At 39.5% G+C, this 20,967-nt stretch overlaps 1 protein-coding gene and 1 long non-coding RNA gene across 5 annotated transcripts in view; one reads left to right on the top strand and one right to left on the bottom strand.

The window, feature by feature from the left end:
* LOC104853569 overlaps window positions 1–17,601 on the top strand; it is a 29,554-nt gene extending 11,953 nt beyond the window's left edge. The window contains exons 2-4 of one of the 2 annotated variants that reach the window (XR_777823.2): window positions 521–607; window positions 8,020–8,096; window positions 17,541–17,601. This is a non-coding gene — a long non-coding RNA (uncharacterized LOC104853569). Of the gene's footprint in view, window positions 1–520; window positions 608–8,019; window positions 8,283–17,540 lie in introns of those variants that run through there. The other variant, XR_777822.2, reaches the window with a different exon arrangement.
* The window catches only part of Parp11 (poly(ADP-ribose) polymerase family member 11), a 67,224-nt gene extending 46,663 nt beyond the window's left edge, over window positions 1–20,561 (bottom strand). For all 3 annotated transcript variants that reach the window (XM_010611581.3, XM_010611582.3, XM_033765592.1), the window contains exon 1: window positions 20,340–20,561. Coding sequence is in view for 1 of the 3 variants with exons in the window: in XM_033765592.1 (XP_033621483.1) it covers window positions 20,340–20,357 (18 nt within the window). In the remaining 2 variants the exon portion in view is untranslated. The remainder of the gene's footprint in view (window positions 1–20,339) is intronic.
* Between the last annotated feature and the right edge of the window lie 406 nt (window positions 20,562–20,967).

Genomic DNA, 20,967 nt, shown 5'->3' with positions numbered 1-20,967 from the left:
GAGAAGCAATTTAAATATGTTCAGGGACCATTTTCATCTCCAGAATTAAGGATTATTTTGATGTTACATCATTGCCTTTTCTCTTTTACTTTCCTTTTTAGTTTTATTTTAGGATTCCCTATTTTTAATGTTCATACAGAGATTTCTTTAACTGAAATACCGAATAGTTTCTGTGGTGTGAAAAACTGTAATAGTACACAGGATCCTAATGAGATAATTAATAATGTGAAATAGGAAGTAAAGGGCTAAAGGTATAGGGGAAGTGGGAAGGGTGGGGGAAAGGTAATAAGGGAGAGGAAAAAAATATGAGAAACTGAAAAAATGGAAATAAAGTGTTTGTAAATGGGGAGGGGAGGAGGGGGTGAAGGGAGGGCAGGGAAAAGGGGAAAAATGAGAATCAAGACCTGTTATGTAAAGGTACAGAATCCCAATGATGAATGTAATTGTATTGTATACCTAGATTGTACCAATAACCTCAATAAAAATAAAAAAAAGAATATCTATGCTATGCTTATTTCAGGGTTGTATGCTGGAATACACTGGGTCACATCTAGACAGGATTAGGTGAAGAGGAATCATACACTGATTCTCACCCACATCTGATTAGGTAAGTCAAGAACTTTTGAGAATGTCTGGGATGAAATGAACCTAGTTTGCATGCAAGGACATGAATGTAGGGGAGGCAAATGTTCTAAAGAGGCAAAATGTTCTAAACGGTGTCTTCCAAAACTGTATAATTTGACATTTCAACCCTAGTATATTTGGAGATAGGCTCTTTAGGAAGTGATTAAGTCAATAGTGAATAGCCTTCACGAATGGTACTAGTGACCCTATAAGAGAGACCCCCTTGTGCTATGTGCCATGTGAAGACTCTGCAAGACAACTATGTATGAACCAGGAAGAAGGTTCTCAGTAGTCACCATATTTGCCAATGCCTTGATCTTTAATCTCCTACCCTCTAGAATTGTGAGAAATAATTGCTGTTTGTAAGCCAGGCTGATATTCGGTTATGGTTATCTGAGCATACTAGGATATATGACTATTAGAGTAAAAAAGAAAACTTATTGTTATGGCTTGTATCTAGATGCCCCCAAACTAAAGCCTTGTGTGGTCATTGGTGGAGCTTTTCAAAGGTGGATGGATCTACATTGTGGGCTCTGGGATTCAGGACATGTTAACTAAATCGATTTAGCATAGTTCTGGATGTGGATAACGGGAAGGCTCACTTTGGGTGTGGGTAGTGCCCCCCAAAAAGACTTGTAGCCTGGATGGGAGGTTTGCTGTTGCAGCTTTGCTGCTTGCTGTCTCCTGCCTACTATTCCATGGTCTGTTTCTCCTCTGCGATGTCCCCCTACCATGCTACCTGCCATGGACCCAGCCAACTATGGACAGAAATGCCTATAAACTGTGAGCCAAAATAAACATTCCCTCCTTTAATTTCGGGTGTTGATTGTTTTCAAGAAAAGTAACCAAGACATTCAGAATCACTCAATATATACAGAAAAAGAATGCAACAAAAATTCGTAACAAAAACGGCTTAACTCAGCATGATTACTTTGAGATTCATCCATACTCCCATGTGTATCAAGAATTAATTACTTTGATTGCTGAGCAGTATTCCATTGTATGCATCATGATTTGTCCATTCACCTACTGATAGACACTCCAGGTTGTTTCCAGCTTTTACTATTACAACTAAAGCTGCCATAACATTATATGATGTATTCTATAGACATATGCTTTCTTTTCTCTTAAGTAACATACCTAACAGCCTAGAGGTTCAATGGCTGGATCATAGAGAAGGTGTGCCTACATCTCTAAGTAACTAATAAACTTTCCTAACATAGGTGAATCATTTTACATTTCCCCCAGAAGTGTATGAGTTCTAGTTAATCCATGTCCTCTTCAAGTCTTGGATGGATCAATATATAGTATGAACTTATTATGGTTTTAATTTGCATTTCCCTAAGTAACATTGTTTAGCATCTTTTCATGCACTTATTATGTTGTCTTTTTTGGTAAGGTTTCTGTTCAAATCTTTAGCTTTTCTTTTTTAAAAAATTGGGATGTTTCCTTTGTGTGTGTGTGTAACTTGAGAGCTCTTAATTGGGTCCAAGATACATACACTTTATAATTATCTTCTTGAGTCTATAGCTTACCTTTTAATTTTCCTAAGTGTTTTTAATAGTATTTAAATTTGATGAAGTCCAATTTGTTGACTTTTTTCTTTTATGCATCATAGTCCTGTTTTGTAGTTAAGGAATCTTTACCTAAACTACACAAATTTTTATCCTAGAAATAGGTACTTTTAGGTTCTGTATTCAAGTCTATTGCCCATTGTTCATTAAAACTTAAATGGTACAAAGTTTGAAGTTCATTTTTTGCTTGTATGTGTGTATCTGATTGTTCCAATACCATTTATGGAAACAATTATTATAAATTAAGTGTGTTGGAATGGCTGCAGCCATTCTGATAAGTAAGTTTACCTTCTTCACCTTAAAGTTTCCATGTACTACATCACAGATCACCAGTCATAGATAAAACCAATGCATGAACAAGGCTGGTCTGTATAAGGAATGAATGTCCAAGAATAGCCCCTGAGTGGCTGCCCGTGCATCTAACACAATCCCTGACCCACTTGCACCAGTCACCCACTATATAACCGAGCCCCTTCCCCAGCTCCATCCGCCTCTCCTTTGTTCCCTTTCTGCCAAGCGGGCCACCATGTCACAGTGGCTCTACAGTAAAATCTCTCATATGAGCCCTGTTGGTGTGTGGAGTGATCTTGGCAGGCGCTGATTTCTTTCATTGGTGCCATGACTCAAATTGGGTGCTACCCAGCTCCCAGCTTTAACACCACAGGCTTAGAGATCCCAAGCCTTAGTGCCCCAAACCTCCCACCTGACAACTCATGTCCATTCACCCAGATGCCTCTCCATGCCCACCACTGGCCTCACTAATAGGTAATTAACCAGACTTTACTTGCAGGTTTGTTGGTCTGGGTTTCGATCCCCATGGTGCAGCCTTCCCCTCCCTCTATGACAGTTGGCATGTTCTCAGCTTCTCCTGGCCTCTCACTCAAAATTCCTAAGCTCAGGTCCCAAGTCTCCTACAACCCTTTGGCCTGGCTTCAGCCTGAGTGGTGACGACCCTCTCACACGGTGCCTCTACTCTCGCGACTCTCTGTCCCTCACTCCAGGATGCCTTAGTGAGCAGCAACAGAAGTTTCCCTTCTCTGCCAAGAGATGGGAACAATCCATTCCAGCAGACTCCACCCTAGGCTACCTCCTCAAAAATCTCATGGCTCTTGGCCTCAAGCCTGACCTGGAACCTAAATGCCTTATTAGGCTTTCTACCCAAATTTGGCCCCAATTTGTTAGATAACCAAAATAAGTGGCCACCTAATGGCTTTCGATCCCTCACTTATCCAGGATCTTTACAAGTTCTGTGAGCACGCGGGCAAATGGAGTGAGATTCCCTATATTCAGGGTTTTTCCTTCTTAAAAACTAAGCCTTCCCTCTGTTCTTCCTGTTAGCCTGCTGCTAAGACCTTAAGCTCTCCCTCTGCCTCTGAAGAATTTGATCCAACAAATGAGCCTCCTCCTTACTGCTTTCAGAGACCTCACCATCCTGCCCACCCCTCCCCTCCTCCAAGTTCCTCTTCTTCTCTCCCGCCATCCTGTAAACCTCCACCATATAGCAACTCTGACCCTACATCCACCTCAAGGCAGGAACTATGTTATCATTCCCTCCTCTGGCTAACTGACAAATGTACCTTTTGTCTTCAACTTAAAATAATGTTTGATGGTGTTTGGTTTCTAGATGTTTAATTGATGTGTTTAAAACATTTATTTTACATTACAAATTCTTAAAATTGTAATTATGGATTAACTTGACCTTCTCTCTAGTTTCTGCTTACAGACTTCTGACAATAACTATAACACAAGATTACGCTACTGTTATAAAGCACTTTTATTCTTTCTCATCCTAATTACATGAGATCTCTGTTAATTGACCTACAAAAGTTTGGATAGCCTAAATTAAAAGAGCTGTTATAATTCAGTTGGCCAAATACATTTGGGTGTACTCTAGATTCATAAATTGTCTTACATGTTTGCCTGTGTCTAATTGTTTCGAGGTGTTTGTCCAATTATGTTCTTTTATCAAAATGACATCAAAGATACAACTAGATTGTTAATTTCTACAACCTGGTTTTACAGGTTAAATAAAAAATTGTCAGATAATTAAATATAAACTTTTAGGTTAGGGTACACTCCTATTGGTAAATAAAGAATCAGCTGCTCAGAAAAATTTATTCTGGTCTTTGTTCAATACTGGGAGCCCCAATAATTTTCACAGCCTTATGGGAAGATATGCCTCATTAAATGTGTTTTTATAAAATGTTTACATTGGTTATCATCAAAGGGTTGAGTTCTAAATATGTAATTGTAATATGTTTACGGTCATCTTCAAAATATAATATTTTCTGTAAAAAAAGTTATTTTTTTAAAAGATCCTTTTAGTACCAAGCTACATTAAAAGACATAAAATTTCACATAATTACAGTAATTATTATTGCTATTTTTCTGGTATACAAAATGTATTCATGTTGTCTGACCATGCAGGTACTCCAACATATTGTTTATGACAATAACCTTTTGATCCAGGTATTTGCCCTTCTCTTCTGCTCCACCTACTCATAATTACAGGTACATTTGTAGGTCCATACACTTTCCTTAGATGGCATCCTATCAAAAGGTAATAACTTAAGTAAGTTTCTTGGGTGTTTTTGTTTTTGTTTTATGTATTTAGAAAAATAAATACATTTAACAACGGCTATTTTATACTAAGATACATATCTAAATTTGTTGCAAAGATAATGTCATCATGATTGTTGTGCTAAAATATTATTATTATGTGTGGCTCCTGATTACAAGTTTTTTTCTGCTAATATTCTACAGGAAATCAACCATTAAAACAACCATGATTGATAAAAATAATAGCCCTCTAACTGTATTTTAGATTCCAGGGTGCTTGCTACCTAGATAAAGTTATGATAGTTATGCTCCTACTGTACTACTTATGTCAGTGATCTTCTCTTCTGGGTGTTCAACCACCAAAGGGCAAATACCAACACTAAAAGCTAACTGGGCTAAGAAGACCACCAATATTTTGGCTCTGGCCCTCCAAGGTCATCAAAGATCCAAGGTATAAAGGAATCTTTTCTACATCTTACATCCTTGGTACGTCACCCAACCTCCTGAACAGAGAGACTGCTGGACACCAGAGGACATATGTAATGTGTGCTAAAGGAGGGTCACCAAAAAAAAAAAAATCTCCCATACTTTCACTAAAAGCACCATGGTCAAGAGCAAGGCCATGACCCATCCTAATGGCTGACACTGAGAGAAGAGCTGAGAGGCTCTACGCATGGTTTCAAAATAATGCCTAAAGAGACTTAATTGACCTTGGCGGATAGCAAGAGGTTCATATTGATTAACACAGGTCTCACTTTAAATCAGTCTTAAACACCCAGCAGAAAAGAATAACCAAAAGAGACAGTCAATAAACAGGCACTAGTGATAGACTTTTGAGGCCCACTGCTCCACCTCGATCTCCAAGTGGTAAGCCAGATAACCCAGTCTCAAAACAAGGCTACAACACCTATATAATACCACCCTCTACTATCTCCCTGTCAATATCTCAGACTGTTAGATGTTTATGTCTGTTTACCCCCATTCATTCATTCCAATTCCCATCCCCCTAGATTTTAACCTGTCTCAAATACTGGCAATTTATCCACAGTTCTGGGACCCTTTGCTACAGGTCGCCCATTCCCTACACAAACCACTAACCTGACATGCACAGGGAAAAATGATATCACTTGCCTTACTTACTCCCTCTTTATCTCAGAAGAGCACCCCATCTGACTATCCAATGGCCTATACTTCATATGTAGCCAGGAGGCACTCTGATGCCTCAAATGAACTAAAATTTTCTGTTATATAGTGTTTCTCAGCCCCCCTTGACCATCTATATGGAATCCCAGATGTTTGAAAGGATCCTCCCAGGATCAAAGGTCAACAAGAGGGCGGCCCTCTTCCTGGTCCCCTTCTTGATAAAAGTGGGGGTCCTCACTGGCATGGTGATGGGTATAGCTTACATCTCTACTGCTACACATTTCTATCAGGCATCATCAATAGATATCTTAAAAAAAAAACAAAACATGAACAAAATAAGCCAATCCCTAAACACAGTCCAGCACCAGATTAATTCCCTAGCAGTTGTCCTGCTCCAAAATAGATGTGCCCTTGACATACTAACAAGCAGCCCAAGGGAAAACATAACAGGTTCTAGGTAAAGAGTGTTATTTTGGTAACCAACCAGGCATAGTCCAGGCAAAAGTTAAAAATTACGACAATACATCAAAAACTTTAAAAACAATGGGTTACGTGAGGAATGACCCAAGACTACTCCTGGCTCCAGCAGATTATGCCATGGCTACTTCCTTTATTGGGCCTGCTGACCTGCATATGTCTTCTGGCCATAATAGGCCCCTGTTTGTTTTGCTGTTTTAACTATTGTAAAATAGATGTGTGAGTTCTAACTTTGGTAGTCAAGTTTGCTTATCTGTAAAAAAAACAAAAACAAAAACAAAAACCTTTCATTGGGTTTTGTCTTCCTTCTGTATCTACAAGCTAACTGGGAGTTAATTTGATTCTAAAACAGTACAAGTTTTTTTATGGGGGGGTTACTTACTAAGTAAATGGGTCTCTGTATCTCAAGGTTACACATTTTTCTACATTTCATTTAAGGCAGAGATAAAATTCCAGGGCTACGGAACATAATAGGCTATTCTTATATCTCAGATGTCAATGGACATCATAATCTCTGTTCTTGACCCTCCTTTACATCCTCATTCTGGCCATAGTTATCCCCTGCTTACTCCAATTCCTCCAAAATCAAATCTGAAAAATGTCTAATCAGATAGTCAATCAGCTTATCTTACAGGAAGTGACCACTTCACCAGCCCACCCACCTTCTGGATAAAGCCCCATGATGTGGATCCAGATCTGGCTAGGGTTTCTTGACTTCATAACTCAACTACAACAGGACCTCCATTGGTTCTATCCTCAAAAAAGATCAGTGGATGGGATCTTAGATTGGTTAACGAACATTTCTACCAGAAAACCCTCCAAGATTTTAGTAAAAAAAAAAATCCTTCTATACCCTTCTCATTATCTGCTGGCTTACACTCCCACCCCCATAGGTACGAGTTGAGCCATTTGATTAAAATCTCCCAATGGCCCAAAAACTCTCCCAACCCCAAATGTGGAACACACAATTCTTTTTATACATCTCACAATACCTGTTGCCTACTCAAAAAGACCTGATCTACCACTTGTCATACTCACCCAAAGATTGCCCTTTCTGTGCTGAGTATCATGGCAGAGACAATTTAGTTCTACTCCCAGGATACTGCAGTTCCCACAAAAATGAGTCTGTGGTTCTCAATTGACACCTGGGAAATATAAATCATGTCTGGTTCCTACCCAACTTCCACACTAGACTTTTGGTCCATCTGTTCTGCCATCCAATCACCTTCCCAATTACACATGCTCCTCGATTAAAAGGAAAAATTATGCATTTAACTCCTTGGCAGTGCTATATTTTTTTATTATTGCCAGGGAAGGCCCCCTCCATCTGCCATACACACACACACACACACACACACACACACACACACACACAAACACACACACATACTTTCAGGATATGGCTAATTCAATTCTTTCTTTGCCATTTCAGTTCTCCCTCCCCACAGTTGTGCTGCCCCTCAAGCTACTAAACAGGCCTAGATCAGCACCCACTACTCCATGATCTTACCATCACTGCCCTCCTTGATGCTCCTAAACAAGCAGCCCTCCAACAGCTATGTTGCCCAAACAAAGACAAGACATGATAGACTAGAAATCCCTCCCTCTGGCCTCTAATCACCCCACATCTGTCCCTTTTCAGCAGGAAGTAGCTACAGAAGACAGATACTTCATCCCTCTTCCTGAGGCCATAACAAACAAAAAAGGGAGGAATGTAAGGTAAGTGCCTTGGAATGGCTGCTGCCATTCTGATAAGTAACTTCCTTCTTAACCTTAAAGTTTCCATGTCCTACGTCACACATCACTGGTCAGATGCACAAACAAGGCTTGTCCATATAAGGAATGGATGCCCAAGCGTGGCCCCTGAGTGGCTGCCTGTGCAGCTGACACAATCCCCAACCCACCTGCACCAGTCACCCACTATATAACCAAGCTCCTTCCCTTTCTCCCTCCTCCTCTCCTTTGTTCCCTTTCCTCCCTGTGGCCCTATAATAAAATCTCTCATAGGAGCTCTGTCCATGTGCAGAGTTGATCTTTGGCAGGCACCAGTTTCTTTCAATTATCCTTTTTCCGTGGAATTTTACCCTAATTAAAAACAACAACAACTATGTTCATGGGTTTATTTCTTGACGCTGTTCCATTTGTCAATTTCTGTATCTTGATGCCAATATTGCACTGATCTCATTACTTGGCTCATACTGACTCTAACTCAGGTATGTTAGCTCTCAAAAATCTCTTTTTTTTCAAAACTGCTTGGGCTATTCTTTGTTTTTTTTGGGGGGGTAGGGGGCTGGGATGGAACTCAGGTCCCTTCACTTGCGAGGCAGGCAGTGGCACCACTGAGCTAAATCCCCAGCCCTGAAATTGCTTGGGCCATTCTTGACCCTTCGAGCTTTTGATACCATGGTATGGATCCACCATATAGATTCCAGGATCTTGTGTATGGCAAGCAAAGAATTCCAAGTGTACATCCAATGATAAAAGAAAAAGCAGCTCTATTTATTAAAGATAACAGAATAGTATACCCAGGAAAGGTAGGTCTGTGCCAGCAGAAACAAAAAACTGGCACAAATTATTCTGTCTCTGGATATGATTGACAGAAATGATGGACAAGGTGCTGAGTCATTTTAGGGGCAGGACAGTACATGTGCCTGTCCCAGGGTTCACTCTGATTAAATCACATGCATGAGATTCAGTCCATAGGTATGAACTTTTAAAGAGGTTCAAGTAGCAAAAAGGTCAAACCACGAAATCTGCACATGTGCTCTGGCCTAGAGCTATAGAGATTTCATGCACCCTTATTTTCAGTTCTGCTTTTCTTAGGAGGAATATCCCTGGGGTGTTGCCCAAATTCAGGTGAGCAGAAGGGGGTTGTCTCCCAGCCCCAAAGGCATTACTGTACTATTTTGATTGGGATTGCACTGAATCTTTCAACCTCTGACCCACAAGTTATATCTTTTGACTTACATAGGTGTTCTTAAATGTTTTTCAGTAATGCTTTTGATGTGTAAATTTTTCACAACTTTTATGCAAGATTCATGCCTAAATATTTCACATTTTATACTATTGTAAGTGAGATTGTATTTTAAGTCAATTTCTGATTGTATGTTGCTAGTACACAGACATACTGATGTTTGATATTGCTTTTGTATCCAGTAATCTTATTAACTTATTAATTTTAGGAACTGTATGGAGATTTCATCAGATTTTTCTATAAAGGTATCATATCTGAATAAAAATAGCTTCACTCCCTCTTCTAGCATGTACATGTCTGTTATTTCTTGTTCTTGTATATTTGTATTGATTAGAACCTCCAATACAATGCTGAATAAAGAATAAGTATTAAGTGCCTTGCTCCTGATCTTAGGGAGAAAGTACTCATTCTTTTGCTATTAAGTTGATATCAAATGTAGATGTTCTGTAGATGCCTCCCCAGGGTCCAAGATTTGCTAGAAGGGCTCATAGGACTAAGAAGTTTTCTACTTACAGTTGCAGTTTAATACAATAAAAGGATAAAGAGTAAAATCAGCAAAGGGAAAAAGCACAGGAGGTGAAGTGCAAAATAAATCATGTACAAGCTTCCAAATGTTTCTCCCCCAGAGGAGTCAAAAAGAACACACTTAATTTTCCCAGCTAGCATGTGGGATAATACAGTTGTCAACCAAGGAAGCTCACCTGTGTCTAGGTGTCCTGGATTTTTACTAAGTATCAGACACACATGCATAAGACACCTGTGTGACTGATCTGTTACTAAAGCTCAAGATCCCCAGATGGAAAGATGTTCACCATAAACCATACCGCTAGCATAAACTATCTGTACAAACTAGTACAATATGGCTCAAGGCCTGAATACTCAAATATATAAATACATTCTTGGTTTTTGTTTGTTTTTTGGGTTTTGTTTTTGGTTTTTTGATTTTTTGTTGCTGTTGTTTGGTTTTGGGTTTTTTTGTTTGTTTGTTTTTTTGTTTTTTGTTTTTTTGGTACCTGGGATGTAATGCAGGACCTTCCACTTGCTATATAAGACAAACCATTTCTTTCTCCCCGCCCCCATTGACTTTATCAGTACTTTTTAGGTATACAATACAGTACATTTGTCATTGGGATCTTATACCTTTACATGATGTATCTTGGTTCTTATTTTTCTCCCATACTCCTGCCCTCCCTTCACCCCCTCCACCTTTCCCTATTTACAAAAACTTTGTTTCCATTTTTTCCTTTTCTCATATTTTTTCTTTTCCCTTCTTTCCTTTCCCAATTCTCCTACTCCTTTACCCTTTTTCTTCCTATTTCACATTAGCAATTATACAATTTGAACCTTATTTACACTTTTAGTTTTTCACACCAGAGAACTATTCAGTATTTACATGCGAGTCCTATTTATTTCACTTAAGAGTATGGCCTCAATATGCATCCATTTTCCTAAAAATGACTCTAGTTTCTTATTCTTCATGGCTGAGTAGTACTCCATTTTATAGAAAAACCATATCTTCTTTATCTAGTCTCCAGCTGATGGGTAATTGGGCTGTTACCAAGTTTTAGCTATTACAAACAGTGCTGCTATAAACATGAGTGTGCATATATCACTGTGGTATGATTTTTTAAATTCTTTTGGAAAGATAGAAGAGGGATAGCTGGCCAAATGGAACCTCTAATCCTAGTTTTTTGAGGAATCTCCATATTGATTTCCACAGAGGTTGCACCAGTTTTCACTCCAACCAACAATGGAGATGGGTTCCTTTCTCCTCAGAACACCAACCAGCATTTGTTACTGGCTGATTTCTTGATAACAGCCTGTCTCTCTGGGAAGAGGTGGAATCTCAGTGTTGTTTTCATCTGCATCTCTCAAACGATCGGTGATGTTGAACATTTTTCTTATGTTTATTTGCTGCTTTTACTTCTTTGTCCGAGAAATGTCTGTTCATTTCCAATGCCCATTTTTTAATGGGGTCTTTATATTTGGGAGGGTCTGATTTTTTGAGTTCTTTGTATATTCTAGATATACCTTTGTCTGAGTGAAAATTAGCTGGTGAAACTTTTTTTTCCCACATTGTAGGTTGTCTTTTAACTCTATTGGATTCTCTTGCAGTGCAGAAACTTTTTAATAAGATGAGATCCCAGTAGCTGATTCTTTGTGCTAATTCCCATGCTACTGAAGATTTGTTCATAAAGTCTTTTCCTATGCCAATGAATAAAGTCACATTCTTTGTTTGTTATGGTACAGGGGATAGAATTCGGGACCTTATGCTTGCAAAGCATGTGGCAGAACCAACTGAGCTAAATCCTGAGCTTTTAAGACAAAGCATTTCAAGAACTTGGGTTCCCTGGAACTAGGAAAAGGACAATCACGGAAACAAGCTTTTCTTGGGAATGTGCAACTTGGGAGTTTGAGCAATTCCAGCCAGCTGAGTCAACCCACTTCTGAACATTCCACTGTAAGGCTGAGCAAATTCCTTCTATGGTTTCTGAGAATTTTATCAAGAACAAATATTGCATTTTTGTCAGATGCTTTTTCTGCATGGTTTGAAGTGATCATATGGTTTTTTTCATTCTACTTTGCTTATATAGTGAGTTACACTGATTTCAGTCCCTTGTATTCTTCGCATAAACACACTTTGGGTCATGATATATTAATCCTTTGATATATTGTTAAATTTGACTTGCTAAAATTTTTTAAAATTTTTGCATCTATGTTCAAGTAAAATATTGAGTGACCTGCAGTTATCTTTAACTGATTTTGGTACCAGGTATGTAGCTTCTTAGAATGAGCTATAAAATTACTACTCTTCACTTTTAGGTAACTTTTCATAGTATTACTATACTTATTCCTTAATATTTGGAAGATTCACCAGTGAATCTTCAGGATGTAGAGTTTCCTTTGAGATAAATGTTCACAAATGCAAATTCTTGAACATGTATTAGTTTATTTATATTATCCATTTCTTCTTCTCCTTTGTGGTACTGGAGTTTGAACCAAGGCCTTTGCACTGAGCTCTATCTCCAGGATGTTTTACTTTTTTGAGACAGGTTCTTGCTGCATCACTAAGTTACTCAGGCTGGGCTCAAGCTTGTAATTCTCTTGCCTCAGCCCTGCCAGTATTTATTTTTGAGTTAGCTTTGGTAGTTTGTATTTTTCTCAGAGTATGTCCATTTCATCTAAGCTACCATAATGACCTGACATAAAGTTCTTTATAATATATTATTATCCTTATAATGTCTTCAGAATAGAGTATGTTACCTTTCTCATACTCAATACTGGTTGTTTCCTCCTTCTTTTTTCCCTGATGTGTCTGCCTCCAGGGTCATCAATTCTACTGATGTTCTCAACCAGCTTTTGACTTAACAATTTTCACCACTGTCTACTTCAATGAAGTCTACCCTATCCTTTATTAGTCCCTTGCTCTTGTTTGAGTTCAACTCATTTTTCCTTTTCCAGTTTCTGAAAAAGGAAGCTGTGACCATTTGATCTGTGACACCTCAGATGTAGAAAGAAATGGCAATGTTTGCAAGATTACTCTTCCCACTTTAGTCTGTTAGCCATCAAGGAAAAAAGTGCTGACACTCATTTCTGAAGATAGAAATGAGAAAAAACACTTATTCATAATGCTGATGATACCAACAAAGTCATTCAATGATTTCCAAAGGCCTGTTTGTGCGGAGTACAGCAGAAATATATTAAGAATTTTAAATAATCTGAACATATCGTTTTTAATGCTGAGAATAAAAGATCATATTTTCTAAGTCACTAAACTATGCTGCTATTCACTCGATTGCTGAAAGGTGATTCCTTCTCACAACCTGTTTCTTTACTCATCACTGAGACTGATTACTATTTATGTACATATAAACAACATATTCAAATTTACAATAAACATCATGAAACACTTTCCAGACACTGAAATAGTCAATGACCTAAGAATCAATTTGCTGCTATAAACATTCAAGGTAGTTAAAGAATTTGAACCTACAGTTGTTTAATATTACAAGGTTATCAATGTGACACTGACAAAAATAGTCTTCAAGGAGAAACCTTCCCATAATTTCTCAGTCTGTGTTTGATCTTGATAGTCCAAGACCTTTTACAGAGCCAGCAAGTACAATTTACAAATCTTGACAACTGTAAAGCACAGAGTGTAAAAGAAAAACAAAAATCCCAAAGTGTCTGGGGTCTAACCTACTACATTCAGGCTATCTATAATCAAATTAGATACACGCACTCATAAGAGGCTGCAAAAAAACAAAAAAGCCCCACCCCTTTCAATGACATTAAACACATTAATTTTAAAAATACTGCTTCATTATTTAAAACTAGTAGTTTACATGCTGAAAGTTTCAAAAACACTTTTCTGGGGTCTCATGATCCCTGGTCTACTTTTATGATTTTAAAGACTATCCATGCATGCTAAGGCCCAAATTTCAATTTCTGGTCTAGCCTCGTTCTGTTTACCTATCAAATAGCATCCTCTCTGATTTTACTACTTGATGCCTCAGAGGTACAGGTATTAGTTAGCTTTTTGTTATATAACAAAATGCCAGACATAGATTACTACAAAGAAAAAGCTTACAATTTTGGAAGTTCAATGGCGTGGTAGCTACATCAGCTCACTTGAGACTGCCAAAGGTCTCCTCACCAAGAGTAGATGGTAGGTGGCGATGGTGGGAACACGTTTAAGTGCAAGCAAATGTGGCACCTCCAACCAGAGGCAGAAAGGACAAAAAGCCAGACTTCCTCCGCTTGAAATGACCCTCCAGTGAAAACTCAAGGGGTGATATGAGAATGACCTCATGCCCCTAGTAACCTAAAGACCTCTTTTTAGGCCTCAACTTGTAAAGGTTCTACCACCTCCCAACAGTGCCCACCTGAGGACCAAGACTTTAACACTGGAACCTCTGGAGGACAAAATGAGACCATGTTCAAACTGGACAAGCACAGTGAATCTACTGGGTCCAAAATAAAAACCTTGATATCTTCTCTCTTTCCCTTTTCGCTCTCCCTCATCTTGGTGAAAGATCTCCCTCTTCCTGGCTGTCTTAAACCAGAACCTAGCCTTCTTCATCCAAACTACAGCTTGAATGGATACACATCTTTCTCCCACTACCACCGACTTGGTCCAAATCACCTTCCTGTCCCGTGCTATCCTACAGCCTGACAGCCCTCTGCCACTATAAAAAATTATCACAAATGTAGCAGCTTAAAACCTCACAAATGTTCAAATTTCTAGGACCTACCCACTTTGGCTTTTTAGCTCTTTTATCTCTAAGGCAGCAACACTTCACCATTCCTCCACTATAACATCACTTCCTCTACCCCCTTCCTACTTTTAAACATCTTTTGATTGCACTGTCCTCCCCCCCCGCCCTATAATCCAAAATAATATCCCTATCCTAACGTAAAATGGCTAGCTGTTTATCTTTTGCACAGAATTCAGAATCCCAGCCATGCGCCTCAGAGCTACATGGGGCCTGGTTCCTCCACCTTGGGCTTGTCACCTGTTTGTTTCACTGTGCTCTGGTCACATAGACTTCTCCTGGTTCTTAAATACTAAACTCCGTTTGGTATTGGGATCTTTGCTCACACTATTTCTGATGTCTTCACAGCCCTCCCCACATTCCATGCAAGCTCTTCATAGTTACCTTTCAAGCAATCCTTGAGATCTCTATAAAAGTTATTCTCACAGAGCAACACTTCCTGATTTCCTAGTCAATCCTACTCTTCCCCTCCCCTCATTATTGTTCAATCATATTAACTGCACAAATTATGACTTCTACTGTGACTTTTCCATATTTGCATATATCATCCTCTGATCACATCCATCCTTCCTATGATCCTCTCTTGCCCCTATTCTAACTCTTTCTACATTGTTACTGTACTTTTTCCTTCGTAGCTTTCACCACAACTGGAGTTAAATTTATGTGTATAACTGTGTGCAACATCTGTTTGCCTGCATCATACTGCAAACCCATAAGGGCTGGGCTTAATCTGTTCACCACTATCAACCCTGGGACTTAGCATCACCAGGCTCACAATGGGTGCTCAAAAATGAAGGTGTGCCATCAGATATTCGCTTAATAGAAGGTTTAACTGTTGAAGTGTAAGTTGCGTAGGCCAAAGGTCCGCAATTTCTGCTTTAGCATTTTAGGCCACATAGGCCATCCTATTCCTTCAGATCTGTATTACAAACATCCCAGATCTTGTTATCCTCTCTGCTAATGAAAATGACTGAACTTAATCCTCGGCCTTACACTGGATCTGTCATGCCAATCCCAGGGGCGGACACACTATTTCTTTACTGTTGCTTATGTACACCACTAGAAAAAAGTGGACCTGGCTGCCTTATACAAGTCATTCTTATTTTGCAGCTTAGGAATCCTTCCATAATTTTTGGTTCCCAGTGATTTTAATAGGTTCTTTCTACTCACAGCATATCCTATATACTAAGTTAGGCTGAAAAAATTATATATTTTCAAGCCAGAAAGTTCCAGATGTACAAGCTGGTCTGCCCTTATTCAAACAGTTCACCGAGCTGTTATCTTTGGTACAGGTACTAAAATCAAAGATAATTTAACAATCCCCATATAACAGAAGTATTAGATAATCCAAGCACAGGCACACCTTCCTTTGGCACTGCCATAACCCTACCCTAGTTTTGTTTCTATGGGCACTCTGCTGCATTAACACCTTATTTTCCTAGTGAAGGGTTCCAGTAGCCTATTTAGTGATTGTTTTGTGCCTCGGGTGGATATGGGTTAAGCTAATCACTGGTAGAACAATTACAAATAATGCCAAGAAAATAAAGATACCAGTAAATGAATCCCTGACTATACGTTGGCCCTAGATAATAAACTACAATATTGGGAACACATCTTCACAAGTACTATGTTCTCTACAGAATTTTCAGTTCCAGGAACACATCCTACCTCTAGCCACATCCCAGCCTGTGAATATCTCCAAATATACTGTCAGACTCAGAGGAGATGTTCCATAAAAGTTAATTACCACTGCCCACACCCCTCCACCTGCTTTCTCAGCTGATGCCAATACTGAGGCTTTAGTTATCAGATATGGGTGTAATTATCCACTTCATTCCACAGTCCAAAATGAACCTACCATTCTTTCACTTTCACAGGCTTTGGTTATTTTCTTCCTTCAATCTTCCCATTTGCCCACTTGTGTATCTTGAAGACCAGGCTCAAAGGTAACCTACTGGTCCCCCAGATACCCTTAGACATCACTTTCTGTTATACTGCAAGCCCCTGCAGGCTAGGCTCTGAATGGACCCATGTCTATATCCTCCCCCACTAGTGTTTACTCTGCATGTGTAGATACTGTCTGCTGAGTGAAATGAGTTAATAATTGTGTAAGTCTAGCATATACACACAAAGTCTGTGTTATCAGAGGGAAAAGCAGCAGTTGTCTATTACCCAGCTCCAGAAGGGGCCTGGACTAATGATGTACACTTGGCAGGCATATTCACCAAAGTAACACTTTGAAACATTACAGATCACAAAAAAAAGGATGTGCCGGGGGAAAAGATTAAAGGCAGAACTTTTCAGCCATAGAAGGGGGATGATGCAGCATAATTGGGATTATAATTCATGGATAAGTCATTGAAAGAAGAAACTCAAAGGAGTGCAGTTCCAAGGGCACCAAGGAAAGGGCATGGGCAAACCTCTAATGCCACTAACACTGATGACTGATAGGGAGGCTGTGGTCAGTCAAAGGTTCCTGGCAAGTGTTAAGGCACAAGCTGGACTGAAGAAGCTGGGGTAAAGGAAAGAATGACAAAAAGTATAATATTATTCTTTCAAGCAACTTGACAGAAAATGGAGATAGAATCATAACTCCAAGAGAGTTGAGAAGCAACTGTGAATACAAAATAACAGCAAAAAAAGTGACTTTGCAGATGAGGCACAGCACATTATACAATATACTGCTACTATCAAGTGGAATGGGAAAGGTCTTGGGTGCTATTTAATCACTGCATGATCTTGGAAAAGCATGTTACTCTCCCTTAGCTAACTCACTGGGTTGTTCTAACATTAGTAGTTAATATATGGAAAAGAATCTTGGAAGAGTTTAGCACTTTCTATAAAGTATTATCAATGCAAAAGACAGCTTGTACTCTCAAGCAAATAGGAGCTTGTATTCTTGTCATTTTGCAGTTGCCTTCATCAGTGTGACAGAGAAAAGTCAAAACTCCTTCCTGTCTAATATAATTCCAGCAAAGAGATGAAGCAATGACAAAGAGACTGGGAAAAAGCAGGACAAAGTCAGGGTTCAGGGAGTTAATGGCGATCCCTCCACCTGCTTCCAACAGACTGGCCACTCTCCCAAACGGGAGATGTCAGTTTCGGGCTCCCTCCTCGGTGAATGGAGGAGTGTCAGGAGCTCTTCTGACCACTGTCAATACGACCTGCCTCATAGAAATCTTCTGCTTACCCTGGGGTTCCTGGTCAGCGACAAATGTGAACAAAATCATCACACGCCTCATGTCTGTCTTAAAAAATAAAACAAAACAATGAACTGAGACAAAGTTTAATTATCACCCCTTGGTTATATTGTGTTGGGTTTTTTCCTTCAAGGAAATGCTGCAATTAGTGATTTTCCACATTCAAACCATTTCTTGGAGACTTTTCACATGGAATGGGAGGCTGCTTCTGAGTAGGGTCATAGCCAGGTTCAAACATTTGTGAGTGGAACACAGCATGGAGGTATATTTGCAACAGACACAACAGAAAGTACATTTGCAGGTCACAGGATACATATTAAAGACATAGATACTACCAAAAATATACAGGGAGAAACTAGACATAATTCTTCAACTGAAGTAGTTAAGAATGGTCTTCCTTCACAAAACAGTATTTACTTCATGCAGTGGAAGGAAATGGTAAACTGAGGTTTAAATTTGCCAATGATGCCAAAATCATCAACATTTATCTTTAGGAGAAATACTGTGGATGTTTTACTAATTTTTAAAAATCTCAATTATTATATGGCTTAAGGTAGCATTAAAATCAATTTGTATTTCATAAGCACAGCTGAACAGACTATCCAAATGATCCTTCTATTAAAAACAAAAACAAAAAAAACAAAGTACTAGAGAAACCCACCAGCACAAAGTTTTTAAAAACTAAACTAAAAAAATAAAAGCTACATTGTGCTTATTGACAATATTTTTAAAAGTCACAGAAAGAAAAGTAGTATCAGTAGGTAAACAAAACAGTAGCATTATGCCATCTTTGGCATACGGTAAAAAGAATGTGGGATTATATATAGAAGCTCACTATTTAAAAAAAGTCAGCCTGCTCTGTTGAAACTAGGGAAAAACATCAGGGGGATTTTAGAGAAAACTGAACATTACTTATAAGGTCCTTATAAGGTACAAGGGATCCACTAGGGCCTCTATAATTTTCACAAACACACATAAGACTCAATAGGAAACTGTGATGTACATATGGGTAATGCAGAAGAATGAACAAAGAAAGCAAAGAACTCACTCTAATACAGTATTGATTCAATCACCATCAACAATTCAACCAATATTTATTATTTACTGGGACCTGTTCTTTAGCTTAAAATATAAGAGTAAATATAAAAAAAATCACGATCATATAGAGCCACAAGAAAACAATTTAAAATATACGACCTTGAGCAAGACATACATGTGGGTGACCAAACAGTCATGGAGAATAAGAGGACTGCTAATAAAATGGTATGTGCTTCTACACACACAGTGGTACACAGAGACAGACATATAAAGTGAAGACTGTTGATAGGTGAAACTACATATAAGTAAATATAAGCAGAATACATTCTCATAATCCTAAATTATTTTTGCTAAAATCAAATATAAGCAAAATATTTCTCAAATATGACCTGATGACAGCATTACATATATGACCCAAAAAAGGCTTTTATGATGACTAGTGTTACAGGATGGACTGGGATGGAACTATAATGCGCAACTACCAAATTCAGATCAATAAGCTGGGATCTACTGGATAAAAACCTAAAAATGAGAACATTTTCTGATAAACTTATGTATTAGAAAAGATATTCCAGAAACAGGGAGTACTGATTTACAGCAAATTAGTTCAAATATGGATATTGAGTTATTAAATTTAGGCAGTTTTCACATGGGAGTTTTACGTCCTGAGTCCAGAAATTTGTTGAAATGCTATTCTGTCATTTTCCCAGTCGACTCCTAGGTAAGAAGTAGGGTCCATTTGCCATATCGCTAGCGGGTTTTAATCATAACAGAGAACGGGATGCTCTTGGTGCAGAGATTCCTCTCTTTGAAGGTTGCACATTAGACAAATGAATGTATAAAACCAAAGTAGACAGACATGCTGACATAACGCAAATATCGGCGCTAAACAAGGACGGAGACAGACTTGAAGCTGACACGTTCTGGATCACTGGTCGCACCATTGAAAGAGGTCAGACTTAGGAATTTCACCACTAAAGGCTTAGGGAATACAGCACATCCTTCAAGTTTTCAGGGGCTGTATACCAAAACCGGAAAAGGAGTACGGTGATTCCTGAGGTCGGCTCAGGACACGGGCGGGGTCTGCGTCCCCTCACTTTAATCAGGTGGCACTGGCAGAGACACAGGAGGCAAAGGGACGGGGGTCAACAGGTCTCAAGCCCAGAAACTCCAATTAGAAAGCAAAACAGTTTAAAAGAAAAAAAATCGGTGTGAAGGAACGTGGGGAAATCACCGGAAGTATAACAAACAACTGGAAAAAGAAAGCATAAAGTGTTAAGATTCCCATCGAGACACTTCCACGGCTCAAAAGTGCAGGCTGCAAAGTGTAATCGTCCCGCAAGCGCCGGGGACTTCAGGCATGCGGAACTCAAAACACCGAGCCGGACACGGGCACCGGGAGCAGTTCCCGGGAACCCCTCCCGCCCCTCTCAACTCCGCCCACCGGGCCCGCCCAGTCCCTCCGGCTACTCACCAGATTCGCTTCCCACATAACGGTGGCGAAATCAAGGGGAGAGAGCCAGGGGAAGGGCTAGCCGAGGGACTGGAGTGTTGGCTTTCTGTGAGGTCGCCAGGACCGAGAGGACGGAAAGGAATCCTCCACAGACGCCTCCCTTCTCCCCCTCCCAGTCACAAGCTAGCGTCTTCAGACCACCGAACCTCGCGACTTCCGTCGGAGCCGACCAATCAGCGCTGCACCCGGTCGGCCCCGCTCCCGGAAGTTTACCCCGCCCAGTCGCTCATTTCCGGGGTTCAGTTCGCTGTCCTATGGGAGGGGCTTGCTAGTACCTGGACGGCTACGGAGTGGAAAGGATTTAAACCTCCTGCTTAAAAGGGCTGGGGATGTAGTTCAGCACAAAAGCCCTACGTTTCACAGTACAAGAAAAAACAATCAAAGAATACCTACAGATTTAAAATTAATTTTCATTTAATATGATACAAATTTCAACAACCGTGTGGAAATCTGGCACAGTGGCACACACCTGTAATCCCAGTATTTAGGAAGGCTGATACAGGAACATCATAAGGGAGTCCGGCCTGGCTGTGTAGCTGAGACCATGTTTCCAAATAAAAAATAAAAAGGAACCTGGCATGATGTGCAC

Source organism: Fukomys damarensis, unplaced genomic scaffold (assembly GCF_012274545.1).
Source record: "Fukomys damarensis isolate Sample0158 unplaced genomic scaffold, DMR_v1.0_HiC HiC_scaffold_19, whole genome shotgun sequence".
NCBI lineage: Eukaryota > Metazoa > Chordata > Mammalia > Rodentia > Bathyergidae > Fukomys > Fukomys damarensis.
This window is presented reverse-complemented; position numbering and strand designations above follow the sequence as displayed.